The sequence below is a fragment of the Marmota monax genome, unplaced genomic scaffold (assembly GCF_021218885.2).
Source record: "Marmota monax isolate L192 unplaced genomic scaffold, Marmota_monax_Labrador192_F-V1.1 WCK01_AAM20220418_F8-fsc00120, whole genome shotgun sequence".
In the NCBI taxonomy this organism is placed as follows: Eukaryota; Metazoa; Chordata; class Mammalia; order Rodentia; family Sciuridae; genus Marmota; species Marmota monax.
Genome location: NW_026694424.1, coordinates 71,011 through 95,842, shown reverse-complemented (window position 1 = coordinate 95,842; position 24,832 = coordinate 71,011). Strand labels below are relative to the sequence as shown.

The window sequence follows — 24,832 nt, the reverse complement described above, 5'->3', positions numbered from 1 at the left end:
TACCATGTCTCCAAGGAACCAATTTGGAAACCATTGAAACCAATCAAGGCATCCAAAATGGAAGTGTTCTATTTCTCCAGAGCTGCTATAACAAATTATCACAAGCTGGGTGGCTAAAAGCAAGATAATTTTTTTCTCAGTCCTGGAGGTAAGACGACCAGAATCAGGGCATCATGGCCTTGGTTCCTTCAGGAAGCTCTGAGGGAGAACCCATTCTATGTTCCTCTTCTGGCTTCTGGTGGGTGCTGGCAATACTTGGCTTTCCTTGTATGTAGATACATCACCCTGGTCTCTACCTTTATCTTCATATCACCTCCTCTGTGAGACACTGTGCCTCAAATCTCCTTCTGCCATTTTTATTTTTACTGTCTTAAGATGGGGTTCTCATTGTGTTTCTCAGGCTCATCTCAAACTCTTAAGCTCAAGGGATCCCAAGGAGCTGGGGCAACAGATGAACCTAGAGACTTGCATGTTTTAAAATCAAGCATTTGCTATTGTATTTAGGGAAATTCTTAAATGCAGGATGATCTCATTTCCAGAATCTTAACTATAATTGTGAAGATTCCTTTCCTAAATAAGGTCACATTCCGTATGTTCAGAGTTACAACTTATACATATCTACTATGATATATAACAGAGCATCTCTATAGTTATTATGTGGCTTTTTTTTTTTATGTCGCTGGAGATTGAATTCAGGGACTCCTGCATGTTGGGCAAGCACTCTTCCACTGAACACTGGGCTATACTTTCAGTCCTTTTTAAATTTTATTTTGAGACAAGATCTCACTAAATTGACTAGGTTAGCCCTAAACTTGTGATCATCCCACCTCAGCCTACTGAGTAGGTGGGATTATGGTTTTGCACCACCACACCCAGTTTACAGTATGGCGTGTAAGATGAGATTCATCGGTGCCTGTTAAAGAACTCTGACTTTGAGCCAGTTGATGGGCTAGAAACTTGGTTCTGTACTTTAGCAGGTGCTAACATTTCTGTGCCTTGGCTTTTCCTCTGGAAAATGAAATAATGCTTGATCATCACACTCATAAAGCTGCTGTGAAACTTTTGGAGTTAATATAATTTTTAAAAAACCTAATAGTGCCTAATCCCCCCAAATATCTTGAAACCAATCAAGGCATCCAAAAGTCCAGCCCAAGTAAGACCGAGTCTTCTACTATCTAAGACTTGCAACTATAAATAGACTGTCTCCCTGGCTACCTACCAGTCAGATGAATTTGAGCAAAATTAACTACTAAATTTCCAAATGAAACAATTCAGATAACATTGATCATACATGGATTATATACATATAATCCATATGTATATACTCCTAAAACTATAAAGGTCATTTAAAAACTCAAAGGGGGGAAGAAATAAATGCTGTCCAAGAAAACACATTGAAATTTATGAAGAGGGCTTTTTAGCCCTTGAATAAAACCTGAGGTGTACCTTTTGCCTTAAGATGTCTAACAAGTAGCATACATTCCCATGCAGTGGGTTTGACCTTTTAATTAAATGCTCAAATCAATTGGCAGTATAGAGACAGAATGATTTCATGGTAGTGGTGCTGGGGTGGTTCTAGCTCAGAGGTAGTCTTTGCAGGATTATAGAACAATGACTGACTTTTCTTTGCCTTTGGTTTGCAGTTGACCTTCATACTCTAGCTCTCTCTAGAGTTGTATAGACACTTTGGCTAGTGAGAAGTCAAAGAAATTTTTGAAACATTAGTTCATTTCTGTGGGCTTGCAATGACTTTTTTTCCCTCTTTTACCTAAACTATGATGCATGGGAAAACTTTATGAGAGCATATAATACAACTATTTGAGGATAGTAATGCTAAATAATAGCATGTAAGTATTTATAGTCAGTGAATTGCACAATTGGCACCCATTCGTTCTCTGGTACATGTGTCAGTGTCAAAAATGGACACCTTTTAAAGTGTGGTGTTTGGAGATCAGTGAGATCAAATGCAAAATCCTAGTATTTAAAAAAATACTTATCAATATGATTAAGATAAATTCATAACTCTGTGTGTGTGCACATGTGGGCAAGAGTGTGTGGTCTGGGGATTGAACCTAGAGACTTGCACATGCCTTCTGAGCACTCCACCATTGAGCAACATCCCCAGCCCATAACCCCACTCTTGTCACTGTCTATGTAGATAAAAAATATATGAATTAAATTCATAATTCTCAATTTTAAAACCAGTTACAATCTTAGCAGACTCTGCATTCAGTGTATTTCTGTTTTGCTATGAAACTCAGCAAGTTTGTTGATCCCTATCTTAAATACTAGATTTTTATGCTGAAGTTCTAATACAAGCTATTCAGCTAGATAATCATTAAATTTTAACAGATACCAAGTATTTGAGGAAAAGTTTGTTAAACATACTTACCTACTACCTACTTCCCTGCTCTCAGAGCTCATGCTAACAGAGAAGAAGGAATAACATGAGTACACAGAGCTGTGAAGGAGAATCACTAGCTATAGTGGTTCTGGGTTTTCTGTGTTCTGACCTCATCATGCCTCATATGTATTATATGCCCACAGGTGTGTGTTGTAGGTTATGTTCATTTGAGACCTCTCCATCGGGGATCGCCTGGTGTCATTAAGTGTCTGCTGGTGCTGGGTTTGCTGCTTTCCTTCTTTGCCATGTCTAACGAAGTAGAAACGAGCACAACCAATGGTCAGCCTGACCAACAGGCTGCACCAAAAGCACCGTCGAAGAAGGAGAAGAAGAAAGGTATGGAAAAGTCCTCCGGAGGCAGCTAAAGGGAGCTAGAGGTGGTTACCTCTGCCTTTAAAAAAATGTGAGATTTGGGGTACCATGAGTACTGCCTCTTGGCTGACTGCCTCATTAGCTTAGTCTCAGTTTTCCCTAAACAGCAAAGGTGTACTTTGGCAGAAGGGATAGGTTCACCTCATGTGTAATGAGACTGGTCTTCAGATGTGTGATTGCACCAACTTAGGTCCTGCTGGAAACTTTCATGGATCTTGTTCAGTTAGTAATACAACCATCAGTTACCTTTCAATGATCTACCAACCACTTGGTTTTATTGAAGTCGCTATTTCTAAAAATCAAAATGTGTATCTTGTTAGACCCTTTTCTTTTGATCTAAAGTACCACCAGAAAGTGATGAAATTGGAGAATATAATGCTAAGTGAAGCAAGCCAATCCCCAAAAACCAAAGGCTGAATGTTTTCTTTGATATGAGGATGCAGACACATTATGGTGATTGGGCGGGGGGGGGGGGCATGGGAGGAATGGAGGAACTTTAGATAGGGCAAAGGGGAGGAAGGGGAAAGGAGGAGGCATGGGGGTAGGAATGATGGTGGAATGAGTTAAACATCATTACCCTAAGTGCATGAATAAGACAGAAATGGTGTGAAAATACTTTGTGTACAACCAGTGTCTTGAAAAATTGTGCTCTATATGTGTAATATGAAATGAACTGCATTCTACCATCATGTATAACAAATCAGAATAAATTTTTTAAAAAGTGACAGTGTTCCTAATCATTCAGAGCCTGAGAATATGCCATGACTTGCTTGGTTTTTACTACTACCCTTTAGTTGTGGGAATGAGACTGCACAGTTCTTTTAAGAGGAGTAAAATAAGATATCTTTATGGGATAATTACCTTAATTATTGTCAAGGGAAATTACCTATATTTCCCTTTTTTATTGATAGCTCAAAATGTTAGTAAATTGTATATTAGTAAATTATTTTTCTCACTAAAAAATACAATGCTTATAATATAATTTTTAAAGACTCAGATGAAGAAGTCCAACTCTCACTTTACATATTCCCATGGTTTCCCCTCATGAATTTTCTATTTTTCAGAATTTATTTTATCTCCACCCCAACTCCATATTCAATACTACAGAGCATGATTTTGCTCAAAAGAAGAAAGAATAAGACAGAATAAAATATTCCACTTAAGATAAATTATAGTATAATCAAGATTAATGCTTCTTGAAATTTGGAGATTCCAGGGCACATTTGGTCTTACCTAGGACTGGTATTTAAATAAAATTTTATCTTATATTTTTTTCATTCCTCAGGCTCTGAAAAGACAGATGAGTATCTCTTGGCAAGGTTCAAAGGTGATGGTGTGAAATACAAGGCCAAGCTAATTGGAATTGATGATGTGCCAGATGCACGAGGGGATAAGATGAGCCAAGACTCCATGATGAAACTCAAGGTAAAAGGAGCAGAATGCTTTTATCTTTTTATGTTAAATGACCAGCAAAGAGGATTATTTTCAAAGCTCATGTTTACCTGTATCTCGGTGATTTGAAAATTTTTTAATCCCACCAGTAATCCGGTTGTGTCTAATTTTCTGAGAAACCCTGAGTTATGTCTAATTTTCTGAGAAACCCTGAGTTAGTTGGTCCATTTCAAGCACTGCTCTAGAGACCTGGTTTCATCAAGGATATCATGGATCTGGATGCCTTTCACTTTGGCTGACTCAGTGCTTGAATGAACCAAGCCCAACAGTCTTCTCTCATTCACTGATTATAGAACCTGTGTGCAAGGGTGTGCCTGGTCTGATGTTGTGCAGAGGGTATGGGATACCCTGTTTTTCACCTGGAAAGTGTCCAGAAAAGATTCAGGACCCTACCTAGAAATTGGTGTTCTTTAGTGTTATCCCTGCAGAGTTTTAAATTTTTAAATTCAGTACTATGTCACTATGTAGACCTGATTAAACAGGCAATACTCATTAGACAATATAAGACTTAGAAGAAGCATCTTTGAAGATCTTCGAGTCCAGTCCCCTTTTCTTTACCAGGAGAACTACAGTGACTTGTTTGAGTTGCCCAGCTAAGAGATGCCTGCTCAATGGTCTTTGACTCCATCCTCTTATCCCAGATGAAAGGCACCTCATCCTTTCATAGCTGGCAAACCAAGTTGGAAACAAAGCTATCTTTTAATTTTTTAATATTAATAGCACTTCAGGATATTTTAAATTTGTTTTTTCTTGTCTTTTCAATCTCATCAGGGCATGGCAGCAGCTGGACGGTCTCAGGGACAACACAAACAAAGGATCTGGGTCAACATTTCCCTTTCTGGGATAAAAATAATTGATGAGAAAACTGGGGTAAGAATTCACATTCGCTGACACCTACCTGAGCACCTGAGTGTGACAAATTATGTGCTGCTTGGATTTCAGCTTCCTTTTTTTTTCTTTCTCAAAGTTCTATTAAAAAAAAGTATTATTTCTCCAGAAATAATAAGCAGAAAACAGAATAGAAGGTGGAGTCAAGATACCCTGTATTGGAATTTGTTTCCTATAAGAGATGTGAATCTAAGTCTTTGAACACAGGTGTGCTATAAGTACCACATTATTTGGACCTCAAGCATACAGAACTAGATGAGCCCTAATTCCCGGTTTGTGATTTTTTTCATGGGTCTATGCAAAGCTCTCATTTGATTTTTAATATATTGATCACATGTGAACTTATCAACTAAACTAAAGCTGAAATATTATTTAAAACACATCTAGCTTTTTTTCCCCACCTGTCTTTTCCCTCACAGAAGTAACCTTCCTTAGTGTGTGTGTGAGTGTGTGCATGTATGTGTGTATGTGTGTGTGTGTGTGTGGTGTTGCTACTGTTTCCATGACACATGAACAATTGTGCTTGTTTTGTTTTAGTTTTGCTACTGAACAAAAAGCTATCCTATTTCAATTCTTCTGGGGCATTTTTTTTCCTATTCAACATAAGATTCATCCACTTAAAATATTGTTTATAGCCCATTTTCGTTGGTGTACAATACTGTATTTGTATTAACACACTGTGGGAAGACCTCTAGTTACTATTCACCCCTTCCTGGAGATGCCCATTGTCTAGTCTGTAAAATCCACCATCACACTCAGAGCTAGGCTTCCTGGTGCATGCTCACCCATCCTGCTGGGCTCAGATCCTCTGACATTACCATCTCCATCATTATTCTTCAACCCTTCCCCCCACTCCACTCCATGGTACTGGGGATTGAACCCATGACCTTACACTTACACAAGGAAGTGCTCTACCTCTGAAATAAATGTCCAATCTTTTCCTTCAACTCTTAACTCTTGTTTCCTCAAGCCCATCAGAGAATGGAGGCAGGTTTCACTCATGAGCATTCTCTCTCCATCTCTCCTTAAAATATGATCTTTGGGTGATCTTAGGCATTTGGAAACAAGACACATACTGCCATATATAAATATACATGATGAGCCAAATCCTGTTACATTTGCTGGAAAGGGTCAAGAGAAATGAACTCCCCACCTCATGTACTTCTGAATAATGACATAGACCATCTAGGACAAGTCCATGAACAATACTTGATGACAGCACTTGATAACTTCCAGAAAATACAGGGGATCCTTATTCTAATACTATACAGAATGATTCCTTGGCTATTCTGAGGTGTTGTCCAAGGAACCCTGGGGATATAAGTTTGACTTTGAATTGAGAAAGCAGACCTACTTGGGTTGGCTTAAGGGTTACACATTCCCTCTTTCCTTTAGAGGTTCTTGGTATCCTTATCCTCAATCTTTTTTTTTTTTTTTTTTTGCTGTGTGGCATCAAACCTTTGGGATTGAAAGATTCAATTTCATTATTTTAAGAAGGAAAATTCTTCCCACTTTTGTTCTCTGTTCCTACTTCCTTGTGGGCCTTTTCTAGCAAGGATTCATGTAGCTCTAACTTTCTACCTAGAGACTAAAAAGTCTTTATTCAGATGATTTAACCTGTTCATACATGCTGTGTCTGATGCCTAGCAGTGCTGGCCTAGAAATAGATTCTCACATCACTGGGTCACATCCCTAGCCCTAGTTTACTCAATAAATAATTGTTTATGTTTGTTTTCAGGTGATAGAGCATGAACATCCAGTAAATAAGATTTCTTTCATTGCCCGTGACGTGACAGACAACAGGGCGTTTGGTTATGTGTGTGGAGGAGAAGGCCAACATCAGTTTTTTGCCATAAAAACTGGGCAACAGGTAAGCTGTGAACCTTGAGACATCCTTGGGGACTGATCCTCTGTGGAGCAGAGAATTATCTGTCACAGAACTAGAAAACTTGCTGGGAATAATCAAATGAATGAGAGTAAAATAATGACCCAGAGTAAAATAATGACCCAGAGCATTAGTATCATTAAAGAGTCTTTGGATTAACAAATAGTCATTGATACCCATGTGGCATGAAGTTTGTGAGAACAGACTTTATTTTAAAGTCAATGCTGATTTTAGAACAATAGTGAGTTGTTCCCAGAAACCTTGAAGAGACTGTGAAAATAGTCATGGCACCTCTTCTTTTGTCTAAATACTCACTAGCCCTGCTTCCTTTATGTATCTAAGGGTAATGGTGATGTGTAATGGTGGGGTGGAGTGGGGATGACTCCCTATATATTAGGAGAAGGGAATAGGAGGGTTTTTGTTTGTTTGTTTGTTTGTGTTTTTAAGAAACCAGTACTAAACAGAATTGATGGAGATGACACAGAAAATATTAAGAATAAAATCCTGATAACAATGTTGTTGTTTTTCTTGCTTTAGGCTGAGCCATTAGTCATTGACCTTAAAGACCTTTTTCAAGTAATCTACAATGTAAAGAAAAAGGAAGAAGAGAAGAAAAAGGCAAGTCCTACTTAAGACAGGCTTCTTGGAATTTGTAACCACATTCAGGATCATGTTTAATGTACTATGTACATAGGACCTATCTGTAGATGGGCTTCTATAGGACTCTTCAAAGCATAGAACTTATGTTCTTCCCACTAAGGCAATGGGTGAATTTTATAGACAGGTATTTCTGATTTCCAATCCCTACAAGTTTCATATGGGTCACAGGAATCACACAGGACAACCTAGGTCAAATCTAGTTCTTCAATTTAAATCTAGTACCTCAGTAATTTCTATAAGAGGGGATATAGGTAAAATAGGCAAGACTTAATTGCCTTATGCTCATGAGCCTGAAAGTATATCTGTTCTTTTATTTAACTCTTCTTAACCACAAATACTAAGGTCACTGAATTTCTATCTTTTTTTCAGGCAGAAGAAGCCAACAAAGCCATAGAGGTAAAGAGAATTGCCACCTCTTGTGAATTGTGCATAAGCCCTTGTTTGCTCCTTGCCCCTAATCCTCTCCCTTTCTACCTTATTACTGTGCATTTGTGACTTCTTGGTCACGGAAAACATATAGTTAAATGATCAGTGCCAAAGTCATAACTGCATAATAAGCCAATAAAGTAAGAGGAAAACTCATCAATTAAACCCTTAACTATTTCCCATTTTTTCAGAATGGGAGTGAGACCTTAATGAATCTTGATGATCAAGGGACCAAACTGAAATTGGTATGTATGTGATAATTTATGATTCTTACTCACCTGAACATGGGTTCTCCTTCCTATAGATGTTGCTAATACCAGTTCTGAATTGGATCTATATGAAAATCCAATCACAACAACTCTTTTTGTAAACATTAGTGTAACATTTATGTCAATATACAATATAATCATTTTAGTAGACCACCTTAATCTAATCCAAATACTTTTTAAAGAGTGTGGACCAGATGTATTTGTTTGGGGACATGTCTACACTTCCTGACCTAAATAATATAATCTCAAATATGTGTGAGTTAAATGAAAATCAAATTGTAACAACTATTTTCCTAAATCTTAGTTTAGGAGACAGACTATTACAACACTATACAAAGTAATCTTTTTAGTAGACACATGTGAATCTAATCCAAATACTTTTTTAAGGGTGTGGACCAGATGGATTTGTTTGGGGACATGTCTACACCTCCTGACCTAAATAGTCCAACAGTAAGTGTTTGTTTTTAAATTTGCAATGTAATGGAAATGACATCTCTAATTCAAATTGGTAATTTACCAGAAATATTGAGCATCTTCATTGAAACTAAAAAGGTGATGACTGATTTTTTTTCCACACAAAGTGTAAGAGACTATTAAAATTTGAATTTTAAGTCACCATGGGAACCTATCAGCACTAATTCATATGTTAACATTGCTTAAAGGTTCAATTGAAGGAGCAGGAGGTCAGACAATAAAACCCTTCTTGGTACGACACAGGATCAGAAGGAGAAGCTGAATATAATCCTTGGCTTAACCCTACTTGAAGGAAGTCTGTCTATTAGATGATTAATCATGAAGCTTCCTGGCCTTTCATCCACTCTTTTCAGTTGCAATGTAGCAGCAAAAGCTTGTTGTGATGTAAGAATTCAAGTAAACAAGAGGCTCAGTGATGTTCAACCAAAAAATGTCCTTTTTAGAAAATTGCTCCCTTTTTTATAGAACATTATGGTATGTAAGTCTTCTCAACATTAATCAATATATATCAACCATTTAGATATGTACCAAATGTTATAGATAAGAAAATGATGATTCAACAAAAAACATTATGTACCCAATAAAGAGGTGCAGAACCAAGACTTAAGCCCAGGTCTTCAGAACTTCTAAAACAGATCTCAAATAAAATGACTGATGCAACTTCAAATGACTTCTAGCAACTTACATTGTTTATGTAACTTCTTGAGTGCTTGCTCTTTGTGAGGCACTGCAGTAAGTAAAATGCACAGTACCATAAAATGTGCTGTCTAACAGGGAGACCAACATTAAAAAATGAAGCACAAAGCATATTAACTGATGTTAATTACAGGGTATTTATCCAATTTAGAGGTTCAAGTACTGCTTCTGAGGAAGGGAGATTCTAGACTTGAATATGAAGAAAGAGAAGGCAATAACTGGACAAGCAGGATTAGTCTAGAATGATGAGAAAAATTATCTAGCTAGGATTTTCTCATGTGAAGAAATTATCAGAGAGGTCTACAAAATGAAGGCCACTTGTAATTAAGGGTGACAAGTTAAAATAATAAAATACCATCAAGCAGTTGGTGGGAGACTGGGTAAGATTCTAACGTCCCAAGTGTTGCAGAGAATTCCAGGCCTGAGAAACCTCACTCCATAAGCACCCAAGTGAGATGAGTATGGGAGCAGGGCCTTCGTGCACTCCTCTCTGCCCTCACCATGTAAGAATCTCACTGCACCATAGCATCTTAAGGACTCTCTGAAGCCTGCAATGAAGAAATCCACTTAATGTCTTTTTAAGTCATTTTCCTGACTCACTTGTCTATAGAGCCCTTCATTCTTTATAACATTTATTCCTGTTCTACAGATAAACTTTTTGAAATCCTAAGCTAGCTGACCCTGAAAGGTCTTTCATAGCTCTAAGATCCTTTGGATTCCTAAACAGCTTTGCTCTTTCCACTATTAGTAGTCCCCTCCCCAAAGGAAATTGATACTTGTGCAACCTACTTTTCAAGTGTAACTCTCAAACAAGATATTGAAAGAGAGTAGAACACTCAAGATATGATGTGGAATTGCAGAGGAAGAGGCAAGAAAGCACTTACTGTTGAATCTACTTTGGTAGACTTCTGGAACATTCTGCAAAGGGAAATGAAAAACAACATGGATGATCCTGCGTCTCATTAGACTTCTTACATTCTAAGAACTTTTCATTTGTAGAAATTCAAGTTTTAGTTAAACTAGCAACAAATTAAAATAATAAAATACCATCAAAATAGATGGTAGCTAATAAGTAAGAGAAAGCTAACCCCTGTTAGTTTTCTAACAGGGCTAACATTCTGGTTAAACTTTGACATGCTCTTACATATTGACTCTGTATTTATAGGTCACAGATTTATCTGTACTTGGTAAAACCAGCATATTCAAAAAATATTTAACTCTTAACAATTGCTCTGGATGATGTGTACTGAGAAAGAAATCTAAGTCACCTAGACTTTATTAGTGGTTAGAGGTGACTGGAGCTCTCTGCAGTTTGTTCATATTGCAAACTAAGCATCATCCCTTAGGAAATACTTCCTTTTTTTTTTTTTAAAGAAAAGCACTTGAGCATTATGCTTTCATACTATTTGAAAAAGAGAGAGCAGAGGAGGCAGGGGAGGAAGTTCATGTTTGTTAACTTTAAAATTTTTCCATGTGAAAGCCCAGGTGGGGGCTGGGGATATAGCTCAGCTGGTAGAGTGCTTGCCCTGCGTGCACGAGGCCTTGGGTTTGATCCCCAGCACTACAAACACACACACACACACACACACACACACACACACACACACACACACAGGTAGTATGAGATAAACCAGGCATGATGCACCATCAAGGAGATTAAATATGGGTACAAGGGATAGAATCGGGGTGCAACATTCTAGTATCACTTATACACTTGTGTACACTCCTAAGGTGCTCTGGGGAAGACACGGGTAAAACCGAAATATAAAGATCAATGGGAAAAGAATCTGAATTTAAGTTGGGTCGTTGAAGCATGTAAGGAAAATGTGTTGGGCCAGAATCAAATTGGGTCTTACTATGGATCATCTTGAAAATTGGTCTAAGAAAGTATGTTTTAATACAGATGAGGCAGGATACCACCAAAAGCTTATAGTAGGGAAACCCTCAATTTGGCAATCTGGTGTGATAGGTGAGATTAGCGACCTGGAGGAGAGCTATGGAACTCATTTTAAAAACTGGTCTTGGTGCAGACACCGGACTGTCTGCCCACCTGCTTATAGCTCCTTAAGAATAGGGACTGTAATTCACTTCAGAGATCCAGGCCTGTCTCAGATGCTCCCACTGTGGCCAGGTGGATGGAGGGCTGACAGTCCAACGTAGCATGAATGAAGCTCTGAGAAGGGATGGATCACAAATAGTCCACTCATAGGTTGTGGTCTGTTAACTGGACTAGACTCTCAGTCTTGGATTAACAGCAAACCCAACCCTGAGGTGAGCTTTATACATTTTACTTGTAGGGTGACTATTCAGAAGCCTAACATTGTGGCTCCCGATTGGTGTCCTAAGAACTTCTTCTGAAGTAATAATTGAAAATGAGAACTCTACCGGCTGTGAACACCAACTGTCCTCACCTAGAGGTGGCTCATAATGAATGAATATTGAAATCACAAGCTTCTGAAATACATTTTATCCTCCCTTTTGATTGTTTACAGATCCTTTCATTAAGAAGTCTTCCAATCCATTTCTTTGATTAAATTTTATATTAAATTACAAGCTCTTTCTTGTGACAAATTCTTCTAGTTACAAAGAGGAAAAATATGGCTTTTAGAAATAGTGTTTTTATACCTACAGTAAAGGGAACCAAAAGATAAATACCATCTAGCTCTAATTTTGCTGTCCTTTCTATGGCCACAAAGTAACATCTCAACTGGTAAAAATGTGTTCTTTTCTCTAAAAGCCAAGGAGACATTCTTGAGCCTTTTTTGCTCTTACTAGTTTGAGAAATTAATATTTCCTTAAAGTTGTTATTGTCCCAATGGTCAAAATATTTAGTACTCTCCCCAAGGTAATGCTAAATGTCAACTCTAACTTGCTCTTCAGCTGGGCAAGTTTATTGTTTATGATCTTCTATGGCTAGAATAGTTAAGAATTTAAAAGCTGAAATCAGTCAGAAAGAAGGGCTGTTAAACTCAGACCCCTATCCCAAGGTGAATCATAATTACTTATGTAATTAGCTGGAATAAAGAGATGTCAAATTCATCATATTTGCACTTTTACGTTGAGAAAACATTTATATAACAGCAGAGAAACCAAATAAAATCAACATACCAGAAAAAGAATTGAGCGAAAATAGAATTAGGCATTCTATTGTCTTCTAGATTAAGTCTTATATCTACATCTCTAACTCATGCAAAAGCAAAACATTAATTGTTCTTGCACTCAATAGATGAGATTACTGCCATCACACAGACAACTGGAAGCCATGTTCTGAAAAAAAAAATGTATAAATACTAGAGGTTAATATATGATACATGAGATGAAACCAGTATTTTGAGTGTAACTTTAACAGAAGGACATACATCAGTAAGAGTGTGTACAGGGAAGAGACTAGGGTGGTGTGAAAGAGGGGCCCTTGACTGGCATCTTCAATAAGGGCCTTCAGTATTTAAAGAGGCACAACAATTGGCTGTGATAGTAAAGGAACCACCTCTCTCCAATTATAGGGAAATGGACCAATTATAGGGAAATGCATTAGATTGCAAACTTGGTCATAACCAGGACTATAAAACATGAATGCATTAACCAGTGAATTCACTTATTTGGAGATGTGATGCTAATGACTCTGGAGGTACAATAGATAAGACCATGTATACATCAGGTAAGAATCTGGGCCAGGTTTATGAAGTTACTTCTGACACTTAGGCTCAGCATATTCAGGTAATCATTTAGAGTGACACAATCAATACTCTTTAAGACACCAAGTTAGGCATGAATTGAAACAATGATGGAAATGAACTCAGCCCAGCTGTGGGTATGAACTAAGTTGAGCAGACACATGAACTAAGCAACTGTAAGCTCTCACTTCATGAAGGGCCAAAAAAGTTGAGGCATAGAGAAAAGGGACTGGGGTGAGAGAGGGGCAGGGAAACACCCCCCCCCCCAGTGCACAGCTAATAAACACTTTCTAGGAGTTAATGGGAGGAGATCATAGTCAACCAGTTTATGGAGACCAAATTCGAATGGGAATTTTGATAGTCCTTGTCATTTTATGTAGTTTTCTCGTTTGAAGTATTAACATGGACTAACACATGTTCTTTTTTTTTTCTTTCCAAATGTGATAGGAAAGCAAAGATATCCTGTTAGTGGATCTAAACTCTGAAATCGACACCAATCAGAATTCTTTAAGAGAAAATCCGTTCTTAACAAATGGCATCACCTCCTGCTCTCTTCCTCGACCAAAGCCTCAGGCATCCTTCTTGCCTGAAAATGCCTTTTCTGCCAATCTCAACTTCTTTCCCACCCCCAATCCTGATCCTTTCCGTGATGATCCTTTTGCACAACCAGACCAATCGACACCCTCTTCGTTTGATTCTCTCAAATCTCCAGATCAGAAGAAAGAGAATTTGAGTAGCTTGTCTACTCCACTGAGTAATGGGCCCTTGAATGGTGATGTTGATTACTTTGGTCAGCAATTTGACCAAATCTCTAACCGGACTGGCAAACAGGAAGCTCAGGCAGGCCCGTGGCCCTTTTCAAGTACGCAAACCCAGCCAGCGGTGAGAACTCAAAATGGGGTATCTGAAAGAGAACAGAACAGCTTCCATATCAAATCTTCCCCAAACCCTTTCGTGGGAAGCCCTCCCAAAGGACTCTCTGTACCGAATGGCGTAAAACAGGACTTGGAAACCTCTGTCCAGTCCTCAGCACATGACTCCATAGCCATTATCCCACCTCCACAAAGTACCAAACCAGGAAGAGGCAGAAGGACTGCTAAGGTGAATTGTCTTCTCCACATAGCCATTAGCAGAATGCATGTTCGGTACCAAAGGGTGGTGTGATGCAAGTGCTTTCCTGCTGTCTTGTAGTTTCCTGTGTGGCTGTAAACTAGAAGGTGGGATAAGGCACATCGATCAGTTCTCCAGGAATGCTTTCCTCTAATCGCCAGTCTTTCTAAGCTTCTCAGCAGTGTTTGTCACACCCTGCCTTTCGTTTGCATGTCTTGTCTCTTAACACTAAAACTAAACACAAGTTTTTCCATTTTTTAATGCTGCTATGCTTCTATACCTCTGGTAAGTTTGATCGTCATGTTCTGGGATGGGAGGGCAAGAGTCCTCGTGACTCCCTTTGTTTCTTCCCCACACTAACACCTGCCCTGCACACCCAGCCTATTGCATTTATGTCCACGGTGGTGGGATAAAATTTTCAAGCTTGTCTCCTCTTTTAAACATTGGTTTCCTAACCCATTTTCTAGAAGAAACTTAAGTATGTATTATTCCCAGCACCATTAAGCAGTTTCATTCAGTAGCAATTGAAAATGTAGTTTCTATAGGTATCTTTTTGAAACTCTCATAGGAATATGTAGGTTTGCATAATAATTAAGACTTTCTCATCTCTATGTAGGCTGATTTAAATGCAAGAGAATGATCATGGTTTTTTAGGATGCTTAATTGGAGTTTGTCCTTTCTTTTCCCAGCTTTAAGCTTTTAGCCAAGGAGCACAAAGTGATACAAATGTATACATGAGTAAAATGTTTCATTTCACAAATCCTACATTGTATCAGTCACTAGACCTCAAGAGTCAGTCCACTGCAGCCATTTGTATCTTTTATCCCCCCACCCCCATTATTTTTTGTTTTGTTTTATTTGGTTTTTAATCAGTAATAGGAAAACATTTTTTTTCTGTGGATCTCAAATTTGGGGTGAAGAATAAAAGACATAGCAGAGATGTATTTCTCTGATGCTGAATAATTCTTCTTCCTCCTCCCTCCCTGTCAGTCTTCAGCAAATGACTTGCTTGCATCAGACATCTTTGATCCTCCGGTCTCAGAACCTCCAGGCCAGACGTCACCCACAGGACAATCTGCAGCCCCACAGACCAACCCTCTGGACCTCTTCAAAACAAGCTCTCCTGCCCCAGTGGGGCCCCTTGCCGGTCTAGGTAGGTGCCTAGAGATAGAGTTAGGTATGGCTCTGTCACTGTCACTCATAAAATAAATGCACAGAAGGAAGGACCTTCCTGTCCATACAGGGTTCCATGGATAAAAGATTAGACTGCCTAGGCAGCCCTTCTCCCACTTTTACTCCTGTGCCACCCACTCCCAGTTGATACTCTTGTCTTATAACGGAAATGTGGCTTCTGAAGTTGGCATGTGATAAGAAATCCATTTTCAGTATTGCATGTACCTGAATTAATTTGCAATGGCTCACGGAAGACAGTTGTGAGAGACTGTGATGCTCAGATCAGCTTCAGTGATACAGAGGAGAAGAGATGCAAGAGCCTTGCCTGTCTGCCATCTGTGTCGATTGTGTTGGAAAAATAGTAACGTGCATGTCTTCCATGTTACATCCCATAACAGATTGCAGACCTCTTAATGCCTGCATCCCCTTTTAAAACATTATGTGCCCCAGGAGAGATGTTAAGTCTGAAGTAGTCATATAATCAAAGACCAGGTTCTGGGCTAGGCTCTACTCCTAGGCATATATCCTGATCTGTCTTGGACTACTTCCACCTTGCTAATATTTTGCTAGCCAAGTGTCATAATAGTCAGAGGTAAATAGTGGATAGCTGAAGTTGGAAGGAGAACAGCTACAGAAGAGGTAGAATTTTATCAGATTCTTAGGCCATGCTGGTGCCATTGTTCATAAAAGTGTCCTTGGCTCTTATGAGCCACCAGGCCTCTCTGCTACAGGATGATGCAAAAACACTGGATGAGATCTGGTCCCGCTACTTTTTATCCATAGCCTCCAGCTCTTTCAGATTCCACGGTACAATTTTCAGAAACCTCAACAATAGTCTTTGCTTTCCTGCTGGGGTCTCTGTTTTTCTGTTTCTTGGCACCTCTACAAACAGCAAATAGTCTGGCTTGGGAGGTGGTGGGGGACCATAAATGAAGAAGAACTCTCCTTCTCCTTTGATAAATTTGACCAGGATCTTGGCTTTCTCTGCCTCCTGCAGAATCAGTCACCAAGATCTCCTCTATCCCCGCCCCCACTCTCTCTGTTTCTCTCTTCCCCCTATTTTCCTGACTGAAAAGATCTACCACAGTAAATCTGTTTAATCATATCTGGAGGGGGATTGCAAGAAAGAAGATAGTGAGTGGCTGAAATCCATGTGAGTATAAGAAGCCAATGTGTTCCAGGTCTATCTCTGCTTGGCATTTACACCATCAAGAGGCTCTCCCTAAACACTTTGTGTCTCTGGGGGTCTTCCCCTTTCTCTTTTGCTCTTTTTCCTACACCCTCAAGTGGAGAAGGTAGGTGTTTGTCTCTTGCAGGAAGGCAGAGAATTTGCATGCAGTGCTGTGACTAGATCACATTCCAGGACTTTGTAGTCTAATATCAATGCCCTGAAGATTTTTTACAGCCAATATTTAACAAGTCAGCCTGAAAATACAGCTGGACCCTATAACTGTTAATTTATTCAGACGAAGTGAAGCTTTTTGGCTAGGTGCCCCTGTTGAGGCCTTGGGGTATACAACTGCAGAATACTGATGATTCTTCCAAGTTTGGACATGGAACTCAAACTGAGCTCTACAGTATAGCCCCTGTCCACCAGCAGGGATACTCCGCCAAACCATGGAAGGTTGTAGGTCTGGCTTCCGCTAGACCCAGCTGGGGGACTGTCTCCCCTGGAGCTGGGGGTGGGGAGAGGGCATTATGCAAAGCTGAGCCCTCTGCTTTGACTTGCTGCCCTGTGTTTTGATCTAGCTTCAGAAGGTAATAAAATCAGTGCTTCATGCCCACACACCCTTTCTCTTTAGTTCTTGTCCCTACTTTCTCCAGCTGGGCCATAAATGTTTCGGAAACACAATTGTGTACAATCTGGTGGGTGGAAATGAAGGCTGGCATAAGCATATCCTGGGAGAGCCTTTAATTCCTGGCAAATATCATATTTCTCTCTTTTATAAACACCATTCCCACTGACATGATCTATGACCAAAGCCATGAGTTTTCCTAAGGAATGGGAAGTGGTTCAACATCAAAGATGATAAAATTTGACTTCCTTTTTCTTGCACATCTAATTGGTAGATACTATTAGTGAGGGACTCTGGCTTCCTTTAATGAAATTTCAATACATTTCTTCTAAAACAATGGCAATTATTGTTCAAACTAAATCTGCTTTTAGGGCCTATGTTATAGAATCTAAGAGAACCTGTCCATTGATTTGTTATAAAGTCTAACTTATGTGTCAATTAGATTAGAATTTGAATTAATATACCATTTAGGAAATAACAACAACAAAAAGTCCTGTACCTTCCTGTGAATGAGGCAGAGTGAGAGGATAGGGTATTGGGTTTGGAACCCATGTGCCTGAACTTGTCCCTATGGTCACAGACTGTGACCACCCCAATTTTAATTGTATTTTTTATCCTTGAAAATAAGAATATTGATTCTTTATCCAATTTTAATTGTATTCTTTATCCTTGAAAATAAGAACATTGATTAAGTGAAGGAACCTCTTCTGAAACCTGCCACTCTGTGAGAACAATGAATTTATTTCTGGCCAGATGGCCACATTCCTAGGCATAGAAGATGCAAATACTAAGAAGATTTAAGTGAGAATATCTGGCTACATCACCCCCAAAATAACATTCTTTTAAAGCATATATCACTCTGGAAGCAAAAGTATTCCTCGCCCAAGTTTAATGGCCTTTTCTTAGTTGGATTAGAAAATTCATAGGTAAAGAATGCTATTCTCCGAACCTCAAAGCAAATAGGTTTCAAAAGCAGAACATCAGCATCATTCATGAAAAAGTATGAGGCTGAATTGAGAGTGTTTTTCAGTGGTGACAGTTAGACTTATTCATTACTATACTTGGCCAGAGGCAGAAAAGAAAATGCCCTGTATATTAGAACAAGATGCAGGAATAAGTCTCTCAAGAGACAGTGAAATTTAAGAGATTTGGATTTTTGTGATTTAAGTAATTCCCAATGACCTCCGCAAGGATGCAAGTAAAGGAGCCATTGACCCCAGATCACGTGCCCTGACACAGGCCATTCCTTACCAGGGAAGCATTTTGTTTCCTGTTGTCTTCTCTCCTCCCTTTCTCACTTAAATAGTCTGTTCTAAAGTCTGGCAAGGTTTAGTGAGTGGCACATGGCAGGAAACACTTTTATTTGAAACAGCTTTCCTAGGGTAATAGCTTTTCCTCCATCTTTACATATAAAAGTCTAAAACTATCTTGGCATCAGCTAAATTTTATCTTCCCTTTATATAGCTGTGTCAACTTTGGCAGCAATAAAAAGCAAGGAAACTTTGAAATGGTTTCTTCAGGATGAACGCACGTTGGGGCCTTATGCACATACGTGATAGCTGGTTTCCATAAGTCTCCAGACAAAAACCAGCTGCTCAATGCAAAGGTCAAATTGATGACTCAGAGAGTCCAGTGGATTATCTTAAATAACTATTTCATAATCAATGTGGTTTGTGAACACAAATTATGTTCACTCAACAAATTAGTTCCTGCTATTGACAGGCTCTGATCTAGTTGTTTCAGATATATCAGTTTATTTATGATTAGTACTTGTGGATTGTATTATCCTTCTAATGAGGAAGGTAAAAAACATAGTGGAAAGACCATGTAAACCTAAAAATGCAACCAGCACTCAAATGCTAGTTATGCTGTATTAGCTAGTTAACCTTCAGAGTAATTTAATCTTTATTTCCATGCTAGCTTCAAGGCTTAATGAAGGTATTTGCCCTGGGGATGCTCTGTAAATGCTCCCTGGAGAGTCGTGCTTTTTAAATTCAGGAATCCTCTCCAGGCTTGACTCCTGAGGAGTATTTTTCCCCCTCTTCTCTCAGGTGGTGTGCCAGTCACACCTGCCCAGGCGGGACCATGGAACCCCTCGGTGGTCTTCAATCAGTCTACGTCAATGATCCCAGGAGCCATGATAGGTGGCCAACCTACAGGTTTCAGCCAGCCAATGGTTTTTGGTGCAAGCCCAGCGGTTCAAAGTTGGACCCAGCCTTCATCCTTTGGGGCCTCAAATACCCCTCCAGCCCCTGCCATCTGGGGCTCTTCTACAGCTGTGGCACCCAACAGTTGGTCCTCAACAAGCCCTTTGGGGAATCCTTTTCAGAGCAATATTTTTCCTCCTGCTATGTCTGCTCAGTCCTCCTCTATGCTGTCCTCTCCCCTGGTCACTCCTCCTCAGCCACCTCCTAGAACAGGCCCTCCAAAGGACATTCCTAGTGATGCCTTCACTGCCTTAGACCCACTTGGAGATAAAGAAGTCAAGGAAGTGAAAGAAATGTTTAAGGACTTCCAACTGCGGCAGCCACCTGCTGTGCCCGCTAGGAAGGGAGAGCAGCCTTCCTCTGGGACTTCAAGTGCCTTCTCTAGTTATTTCAACAATAAAGTTGGCATTCCTCAGGAGAATGCAGACCATGATGATTTTGATGCAAATCAACTATTGAACAAGATCAATGGTAAGCTACTCATCTCTCTGCCTTCTGTACCTATAAGGGTTCCCCAGGTCACTCAGAAGAGACCTCCCCCACCCATCAGTAGTCCTACTCTGGCTTCTTTTGATATTCAATGGTTATGGAGATTGATTGATTTTTGAGCCAATCATTTAGCTAGGAAGATTCTAAGGGATAGTATAATGCTGCCCTCTAGTGACAATTCTTAAAGACCTGCCAAGAGCTATCAAAATGCAATGGATTGTGGAATTTGGAGGACTGTATGTATAATAAAGCCTCATCAATATTCCAGGGCCTTCAACAAGGGAATTACAAAATCTCTTCCACCTCAGATAATACACATAGCTTTCTCTTATGATAAGGGTGAATTTCCTTTAGTAATCATTGAGAGGTGGTGATTTTTAATCCACTGATGTAAATTTCAGAAGTATGGAACTAAATTTCAGAGATAGTAACTGTGGAGGCTGTGTGTTATATTTGTCTACTGACTGCTTGGATTTTTCACCTTCTAGAACCACCAAAGCCATCTCCTAGACAGGGTACCCTGCCAGTTACCAAATCTGCTAACAATGCATTTGAGAACCCTTTCTCTAAGGATCCCTTCAGTTCATCACAACCCTCTGTAAGTATCAATTCCTAAAAGTCATTGCTCCAAAGTTTAAGTAACATTAAGCTACAGCCTCCAAAATTAATTATGTATAATAATACATAATAGCTTTTTGGTGATAAAACCTGTTTCACTAAGACTTAATTCTGAGAACTATTGCAGATAACCATCTATTCAGGCTGGGGTAAGACTACTTTTACAGGAACTACTTAGAAACTATTATATAGAGAACATCCTTCATGTTTCATTCAGTCTAGCTTCTGAAAGGATTTGGGGAGAAAATCAAAGTACTATTTTTAAAACTTTTTAAAAATTTAAAATCTTTATTTCCTACCCGTGGTTTTATAGCTCATAAAATAATACTTCCCATTGAGGGAAGCAAATGTAATTTACCTGAGTCTTAATTATGAATAGATAACATATATTAACCCTCTATAAGCAGAGGGGCACAAAATCATTGTAAACTGTGCAATGTCTGATTGGTATATGACCTAAGTGATTTCTAAAGGAATTTAAGAAATCTTATGATAAGTTTTGTTTATTTATTTATTTATTTTGTCTTATAACTATAATTGTATTTGTGGCCTGGATGGTTTTTCTCCTTAGGTGGCTTCTCAACCCAAATGTTCTGATGTACATAGGGATCCTTTTGGAAATCCTTTTGCTTAACTTATGTAAGTAGAAAATGGCTATTTAAGTTTATCATGGTGAGGATTGGGGAACAGTGAGAGAGGATGACATTGGAAACAAAGGGTGTGATTTTGATTTTAAAGTTAGGAAGAGTTTAATATTTGTAATTTAGAAATACTAGACATGGAAAGCTATAGGTTGCTAATTCAATAATGATAGACTTGGAAGTTGAGAGCAAAATTCTAAAAAATCATAATATAATTATGGGAAATGGATTTCTATTTCACCTCATAGTTTTGATATTTCAGTTCTGTATGTAAAACTTAATATAATATATATTTGGGGTTTTCTAGGGTTTTTTTTTTTTTACATTCATATTGAAGTGATCACAAAGTATCCTAGTAATAACTTTGTTTCCTCTAATCTTCAAGTTCTAATGACTTTCTGAAGTCAACAAACAAGTCTGCTAAACAGATACCATTTCTTTCTTTGTGACAATCTTGATCAGCCTGCAGTGTAGTCTGATGGGAGTAACTGTGAAAGCAGTGACAGCTGTTAATATCACCTTCAGATGCAGTGAAAGAGGAAATGAGTGAGAAAGTGGATTCGTCTTCTCCAGTGGATTTTATTGTAGACAAATGTTAGGAATAACTACCTGCAACCAAATCCCTGAGAGGACTCAATGTAACCTACTATTTTTTCAATAGTAAATGGCAGAAACTGGGTTCTGATCTTGAAAGATTGAAGGTAGGAGGGAAAAGGACATGTATCTCCATTTTAGAGAAGGTAGGGTAAAACTGGTAGGGATAAAACAATATAAAGAATGAAGGGGAAACAAACAGGGCCACTAAACTATGTCTTGATCCATCTATAATTAGATTATGTTCAATAGATAATATCTTAAATGTGATGTCAACAATAGGATTAAGTTAACAGTACTCTTCCCTCATCCCTGCTTACCCACAGGATATTCTCCAATACCTCCAGGTGGATGCCTGGAATCATGGAGAACACCAAATCCTATGTATATTATGTGCTTTCCTCTACATGCACACCTATGATGAAGTTTAATTGATTAAAGGCACAATTAGTGATTAACAGGGATAATAATAACAACCTGTTAAATTAGCAGAGTCCATGGGGAGAATGGTCATAGGAGAAAATATCAGATGTTGTTGAGCACTGATGTTAATCATGTCATCACATGTTCTGTATTTACTCTCTTATTCCATCCTCACATCAGCCCTAGGAGATGCAATGACTTTATATTTATTACATGATTTTCAATCCAAAATTTCTAATTGCAAGGTTTTTTTTTTCTTCTCCATATTTCTTTAGGAACTTGGAATGCTGACTATCCAGAGGAACATAAAGGTTGGCCTTCGTAGTCAAGGACAAAGCTAATAGCCAGATGCATCCTGACTTCTGTCCTTGTCCCAGCTTTGATGGATTATCTGTTGCCTTTATTTCTCATTGCCTCTTCCACTTGTAAAATGCCTTTCACTTTCTGTCTAGGCTAAAGCTAAACTGAATCTATGGCTTTAAGTAAATTAAGTTCCCAAACTCTATAGTTTAAATGTAAATGAAGTAGTTTCCCTACTGAGTCCTTGCCTATCGTGATCCTAGAACCTTCCAGGACATTCTACTTTCTTCACTCTGGTTGGGAGATGCAGCCACCACACTCCCTCATATCACACCCTGTTTTCAGTAAATTTCCAAGTCCTTGCTGCACAAAGTCATTAGGGGGTTCTATAACCTAAAGATTCTAGTAGGACAAGGCCCTTGTTTCAGACCATCTCTTACAGAGAATTTTTAAAATAAAATGAAAGCAAGTCCAACTCCTCCTTATATACCTAAGGATCTTTTTTTAAAGATAATAGTTTCTCTTCATTCTAAAGATCAGGTTCTCCAAGGCCAAGATTGTATTTTTCCTAATCTCCTGTTAGCTATTGCAGACGAGGGGAAAATATAATTAACCTCTCTTTGCCTTCTTTCTCTGATTGTCTTTCATGTCTATTTTTTTCCTGGCTTCATGTACCATTACTTCCCTTTTGCAAGCAAAGACTTTAATGGGCAAAAAAGAAAGAAAGAATGATTCACAGATCTGGGGCCTGTGTTTCTCCTCCGTAATTGCTAGTCCCAGAAAGTAGAATTGCAAATAGTTATAACCTGTATCCTTCCTGTGGATGGGGCAACCCTCCTCTTGAGCTGACATTCCAGAAGAGCAGTTAACGTGGAAGAGAAATTGATCTCAACTCAGCAGTGAAGGACAGTATTGTGAAGAGCAGTAACTGTGCCAGACACACTGGGTTCTTACTGGGGGCCATGCTAGGCCTTCATCACGTAACTGGAAAACTTTCTTGAAGCCACAATCTCTTTGTTAGTAGGAAGATAAATAGCAGGGGAAAAGGTGATGGACAAGTATTGGGGGTTATCATCAAAAATCTAATGTCTGCAATTTTTTTTCCTCCTCATAACCTTGGAAAATTTCCCAGTTCATTTTCAGTCCTATTGTTAGCACAGTTCTGAAGGGTCTGTTCTTGCCAAAACAAGATTTATGTTGGATTTTTTAAATGTTATCTCTTGGACCTTAATGCTCAGGTTTTTGTGGGTCCTACTCGAGCACATACAATGTTACCTTAGGTGGAAGAAGAGGACACCTGATCAGGATCTAAGCAACACGGTGGCCTTGTGAGCTTCTGTTGATTAGCCCCAAGTAGTCCAGCTGAAGTCCTGTGGTTTTATGTTTAATGGTAATAGCTGATTATATATGGCATAAATCTCTGTCCGGCTTCCTACTGAGTCATATAAACACAGACTTGAAATAGTACTTTAAAAGTCCAAATACCTAAACATGCTAAACTGGAGATAACTAGGTAGTTGAATTTTTTTGAAAATGATGATCAGCCACACAACTGTTCTGTACATACCTGTTTTCTTGTGCACTTTTCTGTATGCAAATAAAGCTATAAATGTACTCATTTCAATAAACTGGAATGGCAAAATCTCATGTGTTACCATCAGTTTATTCTGATATTGATAGTCTGTGCTGGTCAAGACTTAAAGTGTACCAATGAAAGTTGAGTCAATGTTAGTTACAGTACATTCTGGATTGTCACAAAGATGACTAAAATTATAAATTCATGAAATTGAGCCAGGAGTAAATTCTTATCCATTCTCTGTCAATGCCTCACTTTCTTCTCTCAGGCCTCCACACACTCCCTTCCTGGGAGCTTAATGGAGTTCAGTAGATTAGACCTGCACAGAACAACTTCCACTGATGTCCAGTAAAAAAAAAAAAATTATTGGTATAGTATTGGCCCAATTTAACCTTTGCCACTGCTCACAGTTTATTTAGTCCTATTTGACCCCACCAAAATACAACTGTGGGAACAAAGTGAGGCAGATTCAAGCTCCTCAGGAGACCTGCAGTGTGATGTGGGCAGGCTAATGATCAGGTGTTTTCTTGGGACACCCTAAGACACTGGTGCAAGATTCAAGGCTCTCATTTATTTCCAGAAGACCTGGAATAGGTTAGGGTGTTGCTCAGTGGTAGAGAACTTCCCTAGCATAGGTAAGACCCTGGGTTTAACTCCCAGCACTACAAAAACAAAACATAACCCCTGGTACTACAAGAAAGAGAA

At 38.9% G+C, this 24,832-nt stretch overlaps 1 protein-coding gene across 8 annotated transcripts in view; it reads left to right on the top strand.

Annotated features, from left to right (window-relative positions):
- Dab2 (DAB adaptor protein 2) overlaps positions 1 to 24,193 on the top strand; it is a 52,269-nt gene extending 28,076 nt beyond the window's left edge. For 5 of the 8 annotated variants that reach the window (XM_058570727.1, XM_058570725.1, XM_058570724.1 and 2 more), the window contains 14 exons: positions 2,548 to 2,740; positions 4,062 to 4,201; positions 5,000 to 5,098; positions 6,855 to 6,986; positions 7,539 to 7,623; positions 8,035 to 8,057; positions 8,279 to 8,332; positions 8,744 to 8,806; positions 13,648 to 14,301; positions 15,301 to 15,463; positions 19,331 to 19,957; positions 20,464 to 20,573; positions 21,165 to 21,232; positions 22,527 to 24,193. In XM_058570727.1, the coding sequence (XP_058426710.1) occupies positions 2,650 to 2,740; positions 4,062 to 4,201; positions 5,000 to 5,098; positions 6,855 to 6,986; positions 7,539 to 7,623; positions 8,035 to 8,057; positions 8,279 to 8,332; positions 8,744 to 8,806; positions 13,648 to 14,301; positions 15,301 to 15,463; positions 19,331 to 19,957; positions 20,464 to 20,573; positions 21,165 to 21,227 (2,304 nt within the window). In that variant the 5' untranslated portion in view covers positions 2,548 to 2,649 and the 3' untranslated portion in view covers positions 21,228 to 21,232; positions 22,527 to 24,193. The remainder of the gene's footprint in view (positions 1 to 2,547; positions 2,741 to 4,061; positions 4,202 to 4,999; positions 5,099 to 6,854; positions 6,987 to 7,538; positions 7,624 to 8,034; positions 8,058 to 8,278; positions 8,333 to 8,743; positions 8,807 to 13,647; positions 14,302 to 15,300; positions 15,464 to 19,330; positions 19,958 to 20,463; positions 20,574 to 21,164; positions 21,233 to 22,526) is intronic. The other 3 variants (XM_058570723.1, XM_058570728.1, XM_058570729.1) reach the window with 3 other exon arrangements.
- The last annotated feature ends 639 nt before the right edge of the window (positions 24,194 to 24,832 follow it).